Below are 19,184 nucleotides of genomic sequence, written 5' to 3' on the forward strand. Positions count from 1 at the left end.
GCCAGGATCAGAGCAGGAGAAGTCAGCAAAGGAACAGAAACAGGATGCAGGACAGATACAGGGCCCAGGACAAACACCAAGGCAGAGTCTGTGGGTCTGGCCATCCCTTAAATACCCCAGTATCATCAGTTCCAGGTGTTAGCTGGCTGAAAGGTTGAGTCTCTGATTGCTGGGAGCACCCGCTGGCCAGCCCTGGTACTGCAGATCAAAAGGCAGGTGAGTCCCACCATTGCTGGCCAGTCCATTCCTAACAGTACCCCCCCCTCAAGGAGCGGCCTCAGGACGCTCCAAACAGTCCTAGCTGGGCAAAATGTTCCACCGCCCGGGTCTGGCAACTGGCGGGATATCAAAGACTGGCACACCGGGCAGGACTCCGGGCAGCGGCACACCGGGCAGAGGCACATCGGGCAGAGGCACATCGGGCAGAGGCACATCGGGCAGGACTCCGGGCAGAGGCACATCGGGCAGGACTCCGGGCAGAGGCACATCGAGCAGGACTCCGGGCAGAGGCACATCGGGCAGGACTCCGGGCAGAGGCACATCGGGCAGGACTCCGGGCAGAGGCACATCGGATTACCAGGCGAAGCAGCAGGCAGCGGGCCACCAGGCGGAGCAGCAGGCACCGGGCCCCCGGGCGGATCAGCAGGCACCGGGCCCCCGGGCGGGGCGGCAGGCTCCGGGCCCCCGGGCGGGGCGGCAGGCTCCGGGCCCCCGGGCGGGGCGGCGGGCACCGGGCCCCCGGGCGGAGCAGCGGGCACCGGGCCCCCGGGCGGAGCAGCGGGCACCGGGCCCCCGGGCGGAGCAGCGGGCACCGGGCCCCCGGGCGGAGCAGCGGGCACCGGGCCCCCAGGCGGGGCGACGGGCATCGTGCCCCCAGGCGGGGCGACGGGCATCGTGCCCCCAGGCGGGGCGACGGGCATCGTGCCCCCAGGCGGGGCGACAGGCATCGTGCCCCCAGGCGGAGCGGCGGGCGCCGGACCTCCAGATGGAGCAACAGGTCTCGGGCCCTCAGGCGGAGCGGCGGGCGCCGGACCCCCAGGAGGAGCGACAGGTCTCGGGCCCTCAGGCGGAGCGGCGGGCGCCGGACCCCCAGGAGGAGCGACAGGTCTCGGGCCCTCAGGCGGAGCGGCGGGCGCCGGACCCCCAGGTGGAGCGACAGGTCTCGGGCCCTCAGGCGGAGCGGCGGGCGCCGGACCCCCAGGTGGAGCGACAGGTCTCGGGCCCTCAGGCGGAGCGGCGGGCGCCGGACCCCCAGGAGGAGCGACAGGTCTCGAGCCCTCAAGCGGAGTGGCAGGTGCCGGACCCCCAGGCGGAGCGACAGGTCTCGGGCCCCCAGGCGGGGCGGCGGGCGCCGGATCCCCAGGCGGAGCGGCGGGCGCTGAACCCCCAAGCGGAGCAACAGGTCTCGGGCCCCCAGGCGGAGCGGCGGGCACCTAGACACCAGGCACGACAGTGGGCTCCGAGTCAACTGGTATGACCGCAGGCACTGGGTCAGACATTGGATGGTCTGGCTGGACAGCGGGCATCGGGTCACCAGGCATCAGGTCATTTGGCTCGACCGAGGGCACCGCGTCATCTGGCAAGGCAGTGGGCTCCGAGTCAACTGGTATGACCGCGGGCACTGGGTCAGACATTGGATCGTCTGGCTGGACAGCGGGCATCGGGTCACCAGGCATCAGGTCATTTGGCTCGACCGAGGGCACCGCGTCATCTGGCAAGGCAGTGGGCTCCGAGTCAACTGGTATGACCGCGGGCACTGGGTCAGACATTGGATCGTCTGACTGGACAGCGGGCATCGGGTCACCAGGCATCAGGTCATTTGGCTCGACAGCGGGTACCGCGTCATCTGGCAAGGCAGTGGTCTCCGAGTCAACAGGCACGACAGTGGGCACCGGGTCATCAGGTACCGGATTGTCTGGCTCGACAGCGGGCATCGGGTCATCAGGTATGACAGCGGACACTAGGTCACCAGGCATCAGGTCATTTGGCTTGCCAGCGGGCACCGCGTCATCTGGCAAGGCAGTGGGCACCGAGTCACCAGGTACGACAGCGGGCTCTGAGTCAATTGGCACGACAGCGGGCACCGGATCAGGTACCGGATCATCTGGATCAACAGCGGGCATCGAGTCAACTGGCCTAATAGGATCGTCAGGCTGGATCAGTTCATCATGCTGGGTAGAGGCATTAGGCCGAGTAGAGGCTTCAGGCCGAGTAGAGGCATCAGGCCGAGTAGAGGCATCAGGCCGAGTAGAGGCATCAGGCCGAGTAGAGGCATCAGGCCGAGTAGAGGCTTCAGGCTGAAGAGAGGCATCAGGCCGAGTACAGGCATCAGGCCGAGTAGAGGCTTCAGGCCGCGTAGAGGCTTCAGGCCGCGTAGAGGCTTCAGGCCGAGTAGAGGCATCAGGCCGAGTAGAGGCTTCAGGCCGAGTAGAGGCTTCAGGCCGAGTAGAGGCATCAGGCTGCGTACAGGCATCAGTCTGAACCACGGAAGGCAGGCTCACCGGTTTGGATACTGGCAGGATGGTATTGGTTGGAAAGAATTTTCGCTTTTTTCTGGTTTTAACTACTGGAGCACTGCAAGTAAACGCAGGTCTGCAAACGAATGGAGCAGCTGGAGACAGAGAAGAACTGGAGGATGGAACAGGAGAGGGAGCAGTTGCTACAGAGGGCTTTTTTACAGGGTTAAAGGCAGGATAGGTGCAGCGAGTGGGAACAGGGTACTGACATGCGGTAGATAGCCAAGTATACTGGGCTGTAACTGGAGGAGCTGGTGGGAATACAGGAGTAGAGTTAGAAGCAGGACTGGGTCTTTGTAAGCTGACTGAGGCTGGGTGCAACAAATCTGTCCATGTCTGCAGTAGGGGTTGAACAAAGCTGAGCTTACACAAAGTCTGTCTGGTCAATGACTGCACTGCGTTTATACAATCTCTCAGTGTCTGTGGTGAACATGTGGAATAACGCTCCAGAAAGTAACCCACATCATCCTCTAATAACCACACCAGGGACTCTACCTGGTCTGCACTAAATGGTGGCAAAAATTCATCCCTGCATTCGGGGGAACCAGATGAAACCAACTCTGCACAAACCTCAATCAATGGCTGCACCTCAGAGAACACTGTGCCCTGATCTACTAGAACATGAGCGAGCCGTATACATTCTAGCAATTCATCCCGGGTATACTCCTTCAGAGTTTGATAAGCATACTCCCTGTCATCAAACACTAGCAGATATAAATACTCAACCTCCTCAAGATCCATCCTTCCCATCAACAAGCCAAGATGGCTTCCCTGTGCAGCCACTTCTGGTCAGGATTGGCCTTGGTGTAATGTCAGGGCTCCCAGGTATGACCAGAGGTGTGTGACTGAAGCAGGGAAACGCAGACCTCAGATATGTTATAAACAATATAATTTATTAACACTAACAGTACAAACATAAACGCAGTGCAATACTAAAACATAATACGGTGCAAACAAACCAAACCAAACCACCCACAGATAACAGTATATACAAGCAAGCGTCGTCAGGCAGGCCGGGTCAATATCAATTGGGCAGGTAGGTACAGGGGGAGCAAGCGGAGAATGGTCGGGGTCACAGGCCAGGTTCAGCAGGTAGCAAGCAGCGTAGTACAGAGGGTCAGGCAGAGGGATGGTCCGGGTCACAAGCCAGGGATCAGAACAGGTAGCAAGCAGCGTAGTACAGAGGGTCAGACAGAGGGATGGTCAGGGTCACAAGCCAGGATCAGAGCAGGAGAAGTCAGCAAAGGAACAGAAACAGGATGCAGGACAGATACAGGGCCCAGGACAAACACAACACCAAGGCAGAGTCTGTGGGTCTGGCCATCCCTTAAATACCCCAGTATCATCAGTTCCAGGTGTTAGCTGGCTGAAAGGTTGAGTCTCTGATTGCTGGGAGCACCCGCTGGCCAGCCCTGGTACTGCAGATCAAAAGGCAGGTGAGTCCCACCATTGCTGGCCAGTCCATTCCTAACAGGTGATTCTAAGATCGACGGCACTCATCTGCATGTCATACTGACTGACAGTATTATTTCTCTTCCCCAGCAGACTCCAAGGGCATTTAAATTAAAGGTACAGTGTTCTGCACTAATATAAAGGCTCTCTGAAGCCTAGAAACCCTTTAAATAAGTTAAATTTGCGGCGAATAAATTCGCATCGAATCGAATTTCTCCCGCAAATTCGGCGAATCAGCCGAATCGAATTTTTGAATAATTCGCTCATCTCTAGTCATCAGCATAAATAGAGGGTCAAATCTCCCCAACGAGAACATAGACAGAAATCAAAACTTGACCCTTCCCCTCTGTATCTAAAACCAAAATAAAGGTTTTGACTAGAGATACATTTTACATACTGTCAACAGCGACATGCAGATGATTTATAAGTTACTATGGATTTTTTTTTATTTTGTTGTACTTTGTGTTTTGTCATAATAAAATAGACCTCTCATGAGCCAACCAAGAGGGCTGCCATTGCAAACCTGTAACTGTTAATTATCTGGCTGTTGAACCACTAGCTTCAATATTCGACTCAATGACCTAGATCTAATATGCACATTAGGGACTCAAAGTATAGAAGCAAGAGGGTCTTTGTGACTGCTAGGCAATTAGCATTTTCAGACATAGAGTACAGCAGTGGCAGCCTTAATGTTTTTCTCATGACAGGCTTCATTTACATAAAACTGGATTTAACAGGAAAGTGGTAATCAATTGTAGACTCTTCCGTAAACATCTTGTAATATCCAGCAAAAATCATTTAACATATTATTAGTAACAACATTTTAAATATATTTGGCTAAATTGGCCAACGTATAGCAAAGCACTGATCAGGATAACTAAATGCTAACATTTGTATTGAGGCCTGCTCCAAAGAACTGTTGCAAGCTTACTCCTTGGTAAAGTTGCTTATAATGTACTATGTTACTGCAAAAAAATTTGTTTATGGGGTTTTCCTCTTTGTCTTTTATTGGCAGGTCAGTACGTGACAGTGATGATGATGATGAAGAGGAAGATAGAAAGTTAAATCGAGGCTGTACTCTACAATATCAACATGCCACTTTGCAAGTTTTTACCCAATTTCACACTACATCTTCTGAAGGCACTGACCAAGTGATTACAATGCTTGGTCCAAACTGGATGGTGGAAGTTACGGATCTAGTTAATGATTTCATGCAAGTTGAAGACTCTAGAATAGCTGAAATGGTTGATAGTAATACTTTGGCAGGAAGAGAACCTGGTACCACTTTATTTAAGGTCAGTTTTTGAAATGGAACTAAGTTGTATAGTACAATGAAAACTTTCTTTTTAGTGTTTGCCCTTTGTACTTTCTTTAAAGTGTTTGTAAAGGATACTTTTTTTTTAATTATTGTAAAATTTTATTAAATGAAAATGAAAATTATAATAGTACAGAAATACAACAACAACATGGGTATGGGCATTGTGCAACAAAATCAACCGAAAAAGGCTAGAAAATTAACAGACAGCATGATGAAACTTTATATTTTAACAACCTAGGATAACACAGACCTGCTAAGGAGTTATGTGTAGATCGGATAAGAGATTTATGAAATGTCAGGGGTAGATGAGGAGATATTACCAAAGGGAGATTGATCCCATATTTCCCAAGTGGCAGTAAAATGACCTTGATATTCACCAGGTAAAGCTGTAAGGTATTCCATAGCTCTAGTTTTGGAAATAAGTTGTAATAGATGGCTCAGCGTAGGGGTATCCATTGATTTCTAAAATCTAGGTGTTAATCTTCTGGTGGAAGTCAGTATGTGTACCCCTAGTTTTTTGGAATGCTTAGAAATTCCCTTAAATGGAAGACCTAAAAGGAAATGAAGTGGATCTAATAGGAGAGCTTGTTCCAAGACATTTCTAACCATAGCCCAAAAGTGTTGGATCTGAGTACATAGCCAAAAGATATGTACCAAAAAGCTTGTATCACCCAGACATCTCCAACATCTCTCAGATAAGGTTGGGTTAATAGCTTGTAAGAGAACAGGGGTTTTGTACCAGTACATCAATATTTTATATATGTTCTCTTTATAAGTGACACATCGGGAGGTTTGCCTCCCAAATTATCTGCCAACATTTTAAGGAGATTGGACGTTCAAGGGCCTCCGCCCATTTACTCATAAAAAGATGGAAGTGTCTCTCCAAAGGAGCTTCATCCTGAAGTAGTTTATACAGTGAAGATATAAAATGCATCTGGGAAGGACCCTGAGTAAAGTCCGTGGGGTGGATCAACATTAAAGAAGGGCTCAGAGTGTGAAAAATATGGCAAAATTGGAGGTAAGTATAACGAGCTTGTAAAGGTATAGAAGGTTTCCACACTCTGATCTCCTCAAAAGATCTGATCTTACGAGTGACTGGATTGATTAAGTGATGAAGCTGAAGTATCCCATTGATTGCCCAAAAAATTCATTTGAGTATAAGACAGACTATTAGGGATCTCTGGGTTGTATAATATATTTATCAGAGGAGAGCAGGTAGCAATTAACATTTGAGTCTTCATACAGTTCAGCAATATCTTAAGGGTAAATTTCATATAATTAAGCAAGGGAAGGAGGGGGTTTAGGGAAGATGTAGATTTTAAAGGATGTAATAGTGAACAAGTATGAGTGGGGTATAAGTGATTTAATTCTATCTCAGAACATCTGCTATAAGGAATCTGGGAAAACCGGGACAGTGTTTGTCTTAAATGAGTTACCAAATAATATTTAGTTATGTCCTGTGCTCCCAGACAACCCCTAATTTTTGGGGATAAATATACCGTTTTTGCTATCCTGGGTTTTTTAGCATGTCAAATGAATCTGAGAAATAAGTGTTGCAGGGATCGTAGTTGAGATTGTGGAACTGGAACTGGAAGTGTCTCAAAGAGATAAAGTAGCTTCAGTAGAATCGACATCTTTAACATGTTTATCCTACCTAAAAAAGAGATATGATACGTATCCCATTGATTCAGGAGGGCATGAATTTCTTTAAACATGGGAAGACAATTGGCTTCATACAAAAGTGATATAAATTTGTTTTCATAAATTAATAAACATGGTATACTTACCTGCTCTGTGCATTGGAATTGAGAAGAGCTGCTCCAAACATCCTCTTCTGGGGTCCCCCACCAGCACTCTCAGCTCTTCTGTGTGTGCCCCCATATCAAGCTGTGTGCTATGCGGCCACACATGCAGGCACACTCCGGAACCCTGCTGTGTGCATTCAAAGACACACTATGCGGCTAGGCACTACCCCCCTACTCCCTCCTTACAGGATTTGATTGACAGCAGTAGGAGTCTATGGCTCTTGCTGTCACCTCTGTGTCCGATGAGGAGAGGAACAAAACTTAATGTTGTTGCAGATGCGCACAGTGCTGGATCAAGATAGGACTCAGGTCAGTATATTGTATATGGAGGGGAAGAAGTGATACTACTACTGGGACATTTTTTACCTTAATGCAAGGGATGCATTAAGGTAAAAAATGTCTTGCTGTTAAAACCACTTTAACTGTAACTTGTGAGTGAAGACACCTATGCACTATTGTTTGACACTTTTTTTTTTTTTTGCAAATCCACTTAGTATCATAGTATACAGTAATTGTTGCTTATTGCATGTTTTAGGGGATTATGGATACAGTACTAAAATCATATTCTCTCCTCCTGTGCATTAAAATCAAAATCTTTCAAACTATGTAATCCTATAGCATCAAAATAATTATCCAGTGTTGGAGCCTGGGAATAAATTAGGAATTTATGCTAATGAAACCCGAAGAAAAAGGAAAAGTAAATCATATTAATTGTGGACATACAGTATGTATATATCTAAAAAGAATGTTTATGGGTCACCACTCCTTTCCCAGGGCTTCAGAGTGAGTAGATGTTCTTGGTCTGAATAATGCTGTCAATACAAATAAAACTGACAGTCCGATATTACAACTCCTGAATGGTTTTTTTACACCCACTAAAGAGCCAGGACAAGGGGAAGGCAGGGAAGGGCATCATGTTTTTATGTTTGGGGGTGGGGGGCGTATGCTGGGAACTTGTTGGCTCTCCATATTTCTGCTGCTTGACTGACAGGAGTGGCAGCAGTGTCACTCCTGTCAGGCAGAGGATCGTGTTAGCTGCTGAAGGGAGGATCCTGCTCTCTACTCCTTTCAATAGCAGCCTAATGTGAGTGGAAGAGAGCAGGGATAGAAGGGGGAACACTGAGAGCAGGCCTACTTCTCAGTTTAGGAGCAGGCTTCTGAGTGAGGGCAGACTACCCTCCTTCCTGTTTATCCTTGCCACTTGACATATCCCATGACCAGAGATAGAAAAGGAGAAGCTACCATCATTCCAGGAAGGAAGAAAGAAGACTGAAGTCTGTGAGACCTGCAATTACACATATGGTGGGTGGAGCAGCTCAACACCTGAAAGCCCCGTAGTCATTCCAGCTTCCTCAGTACCTTTCAGCTCCCCTCCCCTAGAGTGACACAGAAAACCTTCATTACATGCACCCTACAGAGTTTCCCAGCTGCCCTCCTTAGTCACAGAGACACAGATGTCAAAGCAGTCCTCTTCAGAGTGCAGAAGTATTATTTTAATCCCACTGAAACCAATGTCGCTGCATTTTTTCCTCCTATGGGAACCAAATTTTTTTTCCTACTGAAACTGATGCAGTGGCATTTTTCCTCCCACTGAAACCAATGTTTAAATTGGCCCTAATATGTCTATGTAGGGACCTTAGATTGTAAACCCCTTGAGGGTTAGGGACTGATGTGAATGTTCAATCTATATGTGTAAAGTGCTGCGTAAATTGACAGCGCTATATAAGTACCTGAAATAAATAAATAATATTTTTTTTTCCTTTACAGTGATGCCACCAATGCTTGATAATTTTTTTCCCTTCAGTGACACCACTGATGTAGGGGCATTTTTTTACTTCTATTGACACCACCAACACATTTTTTCCTTACTCTGATGCAGATACATATCTTCCTCATTCACTGTTCTATATACTGTATTATTGTGGGACCGTATGTGCATAGCTATTAAACTCTATAACTCATGGTGGTTTGTCATAACCAATACATAAATTATGACATGGCATACTGAGTACACTACTGTTAGCCCTGCCCTCTGCTCCAATCAGGTAGAGGGGGCACAGTTTGAAATCTGGATGACTGTGTCCTAGAACTGCCCGCTACACACACATTGCCATCTTCTCAAAGTACACGTAGACATTAAAATTTGCTACAACACATTTGTTTCTACTGGAAAATGTCAGTAAGCAGAATTGGCCACAAACGTTTAATCCATATGTATTTTTTTTTTGTTGATGGTGTTTTCTCAAGAATGTTTGTATTCCTAGGTCTACTCACTGACTGGAATTACAAACATCATATAAGCATATCTTATGAATTGTCAGCAAAAGATAACTATAATGTAAATTGTGAAAATACTTAGCAATGTTTAGGAATCTTGCTATGAACCAAAATTTGAGTCTCTTTGATCTTTAACTAGGACTTTTTTTTTTCTTTCATTTAACACTGATCTGTATAATCCCCTAAAGGTTTATAACTAGTCTTAAAAGACTGTTGTAACTGAATTGAAAATGTACTATCCTTAAGGTTTTAATAGGTTTCAAGGTTTTGTTAACCCTTACTTATCTTTCAGCCTTGATGACATATTTGTCTAAAAATAATATCCACAATTAAATTCATTGTTTCATTGCCTATGGTAATAGATTGCCTATGGTAATAGATGCTACATGTAGCTCTAATATGCATATTGTTGGCTTTCTTTCTGGATAACAGTCACCTACAAACACTAGTAGGTTTGAAGGATTTATTAGGCCTAAGGGCCCTTTCACACCTAGTGATTTGGAATCATGTTCAGAATCAGCACAATATTGCCCACAAGTCCAAATCGAGCTAGAATCATGGCAAAAAGTGAGATTTTGCTGATTGTCATGCAACAGAAACACATGGAAAAAAAAGTGCATGTAAAATTAAAGCAAAGCTTGTTACCCAAAAATATACATGAGCTTCTTTTGTGTGACAAAAGCACATAGAGCCCATTCAAATTATTGGGCTGCCCTATGCGAGACATGCAAAGATGTGTGTAAATCTCCAGCAAAAAAATTGCAAGCAGAAGCACATGTTCCCACTACATGATGTGTGAATGGGGCCTTACATATCTTTTAACCTTGATGACATATTTATCGAAAAAATAATATCCACAGTATACAGTTCATGTTATTATTGCTTATTCAGAAGCTGCATAGATGCTGTAGCATGAAAATAACCAGCTTTCTTTCTGGATAACTGACTAACAACACCAACCAATATATATACAGTGGGGCAAAAAAGTATTTAGTCAGCCACCAATTGTGCAAGTTCTCCCACTTAAAAAGATGAGAGAGGCCTGTAATTGGCATCATAGGTAGACCTCAACTATGAGAGACAAAATGAGAAAAATATTACAGGAAACGTTTGACCTCTGTCATTGCCAACAAAGGATATATAACAAAGTATTGATATTGACCAAATACTTATTTTCCACCATAATTTTCAAATAAATTCTTTCCAAATCAGCCAATGTCATTGTCTGGATTATTTTTCTCATTTTGTCTGTCATAGTTGAGGTCTACCTATGATGCCAATTACAGGCCTCTCTCATCTTTTTAAGTGGGAGAACTTGCACAATTGGTGGCTGACTAAATACTTTTTTGTCCCACTGTATAAATATATATATATATATATATATATATATATATGGGGTTTTTTTTTACTAAAAAACATTGTTTGTGTTACACAGTGTTCATTGCATGGATCTGAACACTCCATTTTTGCCACTCCTGTGCAGGAGGCCTTAGATATTTGTAATACTTTTGAACAAGAATAGTTAAACTTGTTGAAGACGAACTTCATTTTAAATTCTTAAATGTATATTAGCAAGTCAGTAGCGAGGGCATTCCCAAACTTTATTTTTTTCTTCACTTTTGCCCTAATTAGCTCAGTCACAAATGAGAAGAAATACCCTTCATGGCAATAGCTGTGATTATACTTCTGACAACAGACATCATCATGCAGCCTATTTATGTTGTAGCAAGGGTTGTCTATACACCCCCTGTAGTTTTTTAGGGTACAGGGGAGACAAAAGCTAATAGTGCATATTGTTAAATGTGGAGCGATGTACATGGCTACCTACCCAGGACCACGCACCCAGCTTTGGCAGAAGAAAAAGGAGCAGTGACTGAAGTGGTGCAAAACAGACTCAGTGATAAAAGGTGGTGGAGAATGTTGGGAGTGGTGACAGAGGAAAAGAGAACTCCCCTGACACTGTTCATATAGCCATCTTAGCACATTGCTTTAATCGCCAAGCTTTATGGGATATGTAATCAAGTGTGGCTCATGAGGCTAGGTCAGAGGAGATGTGCAGTACCTCACAGAATCATCCCAATATGCCCAACTATAGGAAGAAGAGTGAGCGCAGTTGAGGACATCACAGGTCAGTGTGAAATTGTTTTTTCTTTGAATTTATGATTTTGCATGGCATAAAGTAACAGTTTGGAATAAGTATGAGTAGAGGGAGGATCAGAAGGCTTTGTGATTGGTATCCCAGAGTTAAACTTCAAAGAACCAGCCACCAATGTTATTCATTTAACAGTGGAGTTTGTGTAACAGTTATCTACCATGTTGCTTTAAAGAGCAACTCCACTTTTGTTGAGAAAAAAAGACATTTCCCTCTGGGTGATCTATGTACATTGCAAGGAAAGAGCTGTTTGTTTGCCTGTGTCCATGTGCAGAGTCGTATGGGAGTGGTTTCATAATTATTAATTAGCTGCTGTACCTGCAGGGCTCTAATGAGGAAAATTGCTGCGTCCCTTTAAATAGGATGGTCCTTTGGGAGTATCTCACCAAAGATGACATTTTTGTTGCAAGAGATGCTGAAAATCTGACTTGTGTCTTAGTGCAGACTTCTGGAAAAATCAGTGAGCCACTAATTTTCATGAAATGACATTTCTGAAAATGACATTTCTGGGGGTGTTCTGTATACCTTCTGTGTACAGAATGCCTCCAGGTAGCCATATTGCTGCAGATTGAAAAGTAATGGTAATTTCTAGTCACATTCAAATATTGTGGGCACAATTCACTAAAGGTTATCGCATGTGTTATGATGGTCATGCAGCCACTTAATGCCTGCAATAATGAAAATGTAAATTCACTATTGTTTGGATGCGGTATTCAGCACAAACACCAAAAGCACTCGGTAAATACAGCATAAAAAGACATTAAAGTCAATTCACAGAAGAACATACATAAATATATGCATGCAGTAATTAAGTAGTGATCCAAGCTTGCGATAACTATGCTATAGGTATGGCAATGGTCAGACCCAGGGTAGAAGGTCAGTAATTGGTTTAAAAAAATGGGCAGGAAAGTGCAAGCTGAACCAGGTGGCAGCTAGGTTCCACTCAGGAGTTGTCTCTGGAGGCTGACAGACTGGATAGCACAGATGATGGAGCCCTTTGAATCCAGTCTTTTGGAATTTAAAGTAATGCAGAAGAGGAGGATCAGAAGATCTAGAGATGCTTTAACCTCCCTGGCGGTATTCCCGAGTGTAGCTCGGGGTAGAGTTTCAGTACCAAAAGCGGTAACCCCCGAGCTACACTCGGGCTTACCATGCGGCGTTGCACAGGGAGTCCCTGCAGCGCTTACCTTGTCCTTTGCCTCTGCGATGTGTCCCCTGCAGCGTCCCCGGCCATCTCCTCCGGCCGATGCCGGCATCTGGCTTCCGTGTTCCGGTCCCTGTGACGTCGGGACATACGGGCGCCGGAACCGGCGGGAAATTTGAAAATTTTAAAAAATGACTTTTTTTTTTAAACGATTATTACATAGTAAAACATTGCTGTTTCAAACCATTTCACATACATTTTGTCCCTAGTGCTTTGTCCTGTGCCCTGCCTGCATTTTGACTGTTCTTTCTGCCTGGAAACTTAAAAAAGGTCCATGGTGTCCAAAAAGCGTCCCTTTATGTCAAAATCGGTTTTAGACCGGCTAGAGAACAGTGATAGTAAATCAGAACCACTTCCAGAATTGAGTGATAATGATTCGTGGGGAAATTCGTCATCAGACACTGAACACAATTTTACGACTTTGCTCAGCGATGTGCGAACTTGGTGCTATATTTGAATTAAATGTATTATTATTATATTGTTATTTTTTATGATTATTTATTAAATTGTAATTTATGATTTTGTGTTTCAAGTTTTATCATATCTGGAATGTTTACTAGACTCTTGTTCGGACAGATTTCAGTGAGTTATTCCTAAATTACAGGCCTACGATAAAAAAACTACATATTTCCATGCAAAAAAATGGTACCGCTTTCAGCACCAAAAATCTGAAATAATCATACCGCTAGGGAGGTTAAGGAGCGCACATTGCTGGATAAGTACACAGATGCTGATACCCTGCAAAAGTTCTGGTCATTAACTAGTTGCCGACCGCAGATAGCCGAATGACGGTTGCACTGCGGTCGGCCAGTTCTGGGTGGACGTCATATGACGTCCTCCCAGAACGCGCTCTCCTGCGCGCCCCAGGGGGCGCGCACCCGGCGATCTCCATGATCGCTGTGTCCTACGGACACAGCTGATCACGTGATGTGGTAAAAGGCCAATCACAGCGGCCTTTTACCACGTGATCAGCGGTGTCCAATGACACGCTGATCACAGGGAAATGCAAGTGCCGATTCTCGGCTGCACTTTCCTCACGCTGTCAGATCGTGAGGAAAGTACTGCCGAGAACCGGCAGTTGTCAGAGCGAGGATCGGCACCGATCATCAGGGCACTGATGATCAGTACCCTGATGATCGGTGCCCAGCAGTGCCACCCACAAGTTCCGCCCACCTGTGCCCAGCAGTGCACCCACTAGCTCCGCCCACCTGTGCCCAGCAGATCACCCACCTGTGCCCAGCAGTGCACCCACCTGTACCCAGCAGTGCACCCACCTGTGCCCAGCAGTGCACCCACCTGTGCCACTCTGCAGTGTCACACACCTGTGCCTAGAAGTGCCACCTACCTGTTCCCAGCAGTGCCACCCACCTGTGCCCACCCACCTGTGCCCACCAGTGCCACCCACCTGTGCCCACCCACCAGTGCTACCCACCAGTGCCACCCACCAGTGCAGCCCAGCAGTGCTGCCAGTCACTGCCACCAGTCAGTGCCCAGCGGTTGTGCCAGTCAGTGCCACCAGTCAGAGCCCAGCAGTGATGCCAGTCAGTGCCGTCTATCAGTACCCATCATCAGTGCCACCTATCAGTGCTGCATATTAGTGCCGCCTATCCGTGACACCTCATTAGTGCTGCCTATCAGTGCCGCCTATCCGTGCCACCTCATTAGTACTGCCTATCAGTGCCCTTTAGTGCTTCCTATCAGTGCCCATCAGTGCCGCCTATCAGTGCCCATCAGTGCTGCCTCATCAACGCACATCAGTGAAGGAGAAAAATTACCTGTTTGAAAAATTTTATAATAGAAACAAAGAAACTTATTTATTTTTTTTATTTGCCATTTATTTTTCCCAAGAAAGTGGAGTTACCCTTTAAGCAGATACAATATATAGTACCTCCAGCAATGGGTAGTGTACAAAATCACAAAAACAATTTTTGCAGGTATCAGCTTAAGAACGATTAAAAAACAAAAATCCAGCTCTTGCACCAGAATTTTTGGATAATTTCTGTGGCTGGAGTTTCCCAAGCAATGATACAGTGTAAAGATTTTTATATATCTTTTCCACAAATCACCAGATTTCCTCAGAGGATACTGAAAATCCCCTGAACTGCATATTTACAACTGTAGTTAAAGGCTTACATGACCGCACTATGATATGGTAATTAGTCCAGGATAAAGTAATATGTGTGATACTTTCTGTGAACAGGGCTGTCATAGAGACTACAAGTACATATTCAGACTTGATTTCATTTTATCATACAGCAAGAAATTGTGGAACATAGATTGTTAATGAGATCAGACCTGCATTTTCTGCAAGTTTTCTTGACAATTGCCAAATATTTTTACATGAAGGCCACACATTCAGATTCAAGCTTTTCTGGAATATCAGTGTATCTGAATGGTTATACCGAACGCCTGGGGACCCTCTATTTTACAGTACGGATGTACTGTATCTCTTCTGTTTTAATTGGCAATTTTCATTGTTATTGGAATCCCTTTATTTAAAAATAACTCATTCTTTATTTAATATAGGGTATTGAGTCTTAATATTATTTTACTGAATACTTTCGTTTTTATTATATAATTTTACTAGCAAGTTATCGCACTTTATTAAAGTTGACTTTATTAACATTGAATATCTTATTTACCTGAGCCAACGATTCTGTAGTGGCATTAAGGGAGTACATTTTACTTTTTCTTTTTCCATTTCTGATAATCACTGCAGTTTTGATCTATGTGACAAGACTGTAATACATGTTTAATGTTCAAAAGAATATATTAAAAAGTGTCTTGGGGTAGTTGAAGCAATAAAGGTTAATAACAGAGTTTTATCATGTTCTGAGATAGAGCCTACGAACTTGTATAAGTTGCTAAATGATATAAATGTGAAATAAGACAGAGTATTTATAGCTCATATATATGTATTTTTTATATATATATTCGTAGTCCTCTAAAACATTTTAATTCTGGGTGACTACTCTGAGGTTTGTTTGGAATTTCATATATACAGTATGATCAACCCTATTTCACAGTAATTTTATATTTGTTTTAAATGAAAACTTAATAAGATGTTATAATCCAATGTTTTACTTTTTACATATATTTGCAAATGGGCGAAAGACAATAATTATTCATGATCCCAGGAAGTTGTAGAAGTTAATGTGTTTAATGTAGAGCTTTTTAAATCAGTCTTCTGGAAAGTTAAATTAAATTGTGTGATACATTCTCCAAATGAAATTATTTATACATTGCTTTACATAACAGACATTACCAGAAAGTAATTTTGTGCCCCTTGACAGTCCAGACAACTATTGCACAGCACACAAATGTAGTGGTGCCTTTCCTGTTGTTGAATCGTTCATAATTTACAGACACTTAGAGCTTGAGTTGCTGAAGCCAAGCTGTCACTGCCCTATGATAGTGAGCAGTGATTTCTTTGCTTCACCAACCAAATGAGGCTTGCAATATTCCCCTCCTATGCCCTTTCTAATGGGTAAAAAAGGCTGTGCTCAGTGGTCCATCTCTGGAATGTAGCTTACCATAGGTAATCAATAATGAAATAGCATTACTTAATCCTTAATGTTTCAAGCATAAGGTTTTATTAAAAACCGTAGTTACAGTAACATGTTTAAACCATATTTTTAAAAATACTAAAATAAATCCCAAACTATTACAGTATTTAAGTTTACTGTGTTTTTCAAGTCACAATAAAATATATTATTAGGAACTACATTTTGACTAGAAATAACATTTAATATGCTGTTTTTGTTTGCATAATTGAAATGCATACCCAATGCTGGCTGCATTGATTACTTGTGAGCAAGAATTTTGAAACAGCACACCAGCTTGTTCATATTTCCATCCATTCCATGAACCTTTTTACAGAGTCGAAGAATGTGCGCCTCCATTAGCCAATGAGCAACCTTGGGGAATGCAAAACATACACACTAAGTATCAAAGTTGGGTGCACATACAGTATGTGCATTGCCTGTGATATAGAAAATTTTCAAGTTAAGAAGCTGTAAGTTCTCTAGGCATACATCTCTGTAGGCAGAATGAGGTATAAATGAATATAATATAGTATTCCATTCAGTAAATGGGAAAACCAGCAGGAGACATCTGGTCATAGATAGGAAGATTGTAAACTCCTCACTGTTTAAGTTATGGAGAGAGTTTAGAGAATTGTGACAGTGTCAATGTCAGAAGAATAAAGACGTAACCAAGGGTTTACAGCCAGAGTAAGCAGCCAAAGAACATAGTCAAAAACTAGAATATTACGTACACAAAACAAGCATAGTCATACAAACAAGTATAGGGGGCAGATTTGGCATTGAACATCTCTCAAAGAGAAAGGTATGACATTTATGTGATCTTTTCCACCTATACTAGCCCCATGCATCATTTTTAGAATGCCTCACATTTTTTGTGTAAGCACACACATGGGTTGATTTACTAATGGCAAATAGACTGTGCACTTTGCAAGTTCTGTTGCACTCACTTCCCCTTTGTAAAGAATACCCAATCAGGTGCAAGGAAATAAAAAAAAACATAACTTTTTTCTTGCACATGGTTGCATGATGGAAATCAGCAGAGCTTTACCACAATGCACAGTTCTTGTAAAACACATGTAAAACATTTAAAATGCCCAAAAAAAACACTTAAAATCACCAGGAACATGCTCTGCTCATGCTCTGTTCAGGTGTGAATATATTATGATAATTTGAATAATAGAATAGGATTATCCAAAACATAAACTGTTGTTTAAGAAAATCATCTGAGTTGGAGTTTTTCAGTCAAACCTTGTCATTCTTTGTTTCACTGCATAGAGATAATCCCATGCTACCCATTCTGTGCTATGTAGAATTTCGGCTGTGTGTGTGTATATTTTCTGGTAGTTCCCAGCACGTGATTGGGTTTCTTTGCAAAGTGAGTTTTCACTACATTCTCTAAGCTAAACTAGAATATATATATACACACACACAAGGGGATAATCATTAAAAGAAAAATATATATATATATACATACATACATACATATATATATATATATATATAGACACACAAATACACACGAGGGGTATTCACATCAGATTGGGACTTTTAGGTTTACAGGTACAAAACAGGATGCTAGCATGGCTGTACTACATGCGGTAGTAAGTGGCAAGTGTGTCCTATTACTGATTGGCAGTGCACATGTCACAGGCTAGTTCAGAAACTGTTAACCAAGATGGCAGACAACAGTGTTAGTGCGTGCATGGAACAGCCTGTGGTGATGACGTTTCTTGTGAACAAAGGTGAAAAACCCGTGGGTATCTAGAGAAGACTTCAAGCACAGTACGGTGATGAGACGCTCGGCCCCAGTAAGACATTTTCATGGTGTAAACGTTTCAAAGATTGCTGTACGTCTGTCAGCAATGATCCCAGCCATGGTGGTTCCCAGCCCACAGCAGTCATTCCTGTGAACATTCAGCCCATGGATCGCCTGATCCTGGATAACGGATGCATAACTTGTCATAAAATTGCACAAGAAATTAATCTTTCTGTGGTCAGCATTTCAGCACCGATGACGAAGTGAAGAAGGCTGTCCTAGGATAGTTCAAGCATACTGACAAATCTTTCTATGCTGAAGCTTTCCAGATATTAGTTAAATGCTGGGATAAGTGTATAAATGTAGCAGGGGAGTATATTCAAAAATAAATGCAGTTTCCACTCCTTTAAATTTTTTCTTTTACTATATCAACTTAAAAGTCCCAGTATTACCTGAATGTCCCTTGTGAATATATATATATATATACACACATACTGTATATACTGTATAAATATACTATATTGGCAAAATCATTGGATTCAAGTCCCATCAACTTCATGGCCACAGGTGTATAAAATCAAGCACCTAGGCATGCAGATTGCTTCTACAGTTGTGAAAGAATTTGTCATTCTCAGGAGCTCAATTAATTCAAGCATGGTACAGTGATAAGTTGCCATCTGTGCAAAAGGTCCATCCATGAAATGTACTTGCTACTAAATATTGCACGGTCAACTCTTAGCAGTATTATAACACAGTGGAAGAAACTGGGAGCAACGGCCATGAAGTGGTAGGCCACGTAAAATGACAGAGTGGGGCCAGCACATATTTGCGCATATGCATAGAATTCGCCAACTGTTTGCAGAGTCAATAGCTAAAGACCTCCAAACTTCATGTGGCCTTCAGATTAGCACAACAGTGTACAGAGAGCTTCATGGAATGGGTTTCCATGGCCGAGCAGCTGCATCCAAGCCTTAAATCCCCAAGTGCAATGCCAAATGTCAGATGCCGTGATGTAAAGCACACCACCACTGGACCCTAGAGCAGTGGAGACGTGTTCTCTGGAAAGATGAATCACACTTCTAGGTCTGGCAATCCGATGGATGTGTCTGGGTTTGGTGGTTGCCAGTAAAACGGTACTTGCATCACTGCATTGTGCCAA

At 43.7% G+C, this 19,184-nt stretch overlaps 1 protein-coding gene across 1 annotated transcript in view; it reads left to right on the forward strand.

Moving 5' to 3' along the window:
- The window catches only part of TMEM132E (transmembrane protein 132E), a 643,603-nt gene that overhangs the window by 618,017 nt on the left and 6,402 nt on the right, over positions 1-19,184 (forward strand). The window contains exon 7 of the mRNA XM_089668454.1: positions 4,984-5,263. Within this exon, the coding sequence (XP_089524580.1) occupies positions 4,984-5,263 (280 nt within the window). The remainder of the gene's footprint in view (positions 1-4,983; positions 5,264-19,184) is intronic.

Source organism: Staurois parvus, unplaced genomic scaffold (genome assembly GCF_062004578.1).
Source record: "Staurois parvus isolate SC_StPar_1 unplaced genomic scaffold, SC_StPar_1.0 ptg000058l, whole genome shotgun sequence".
NCBI lineage: Eukaryota > Metazoa > Chordata > Amphibia > Anura > Ranidae > Staurois > Staurois parvus.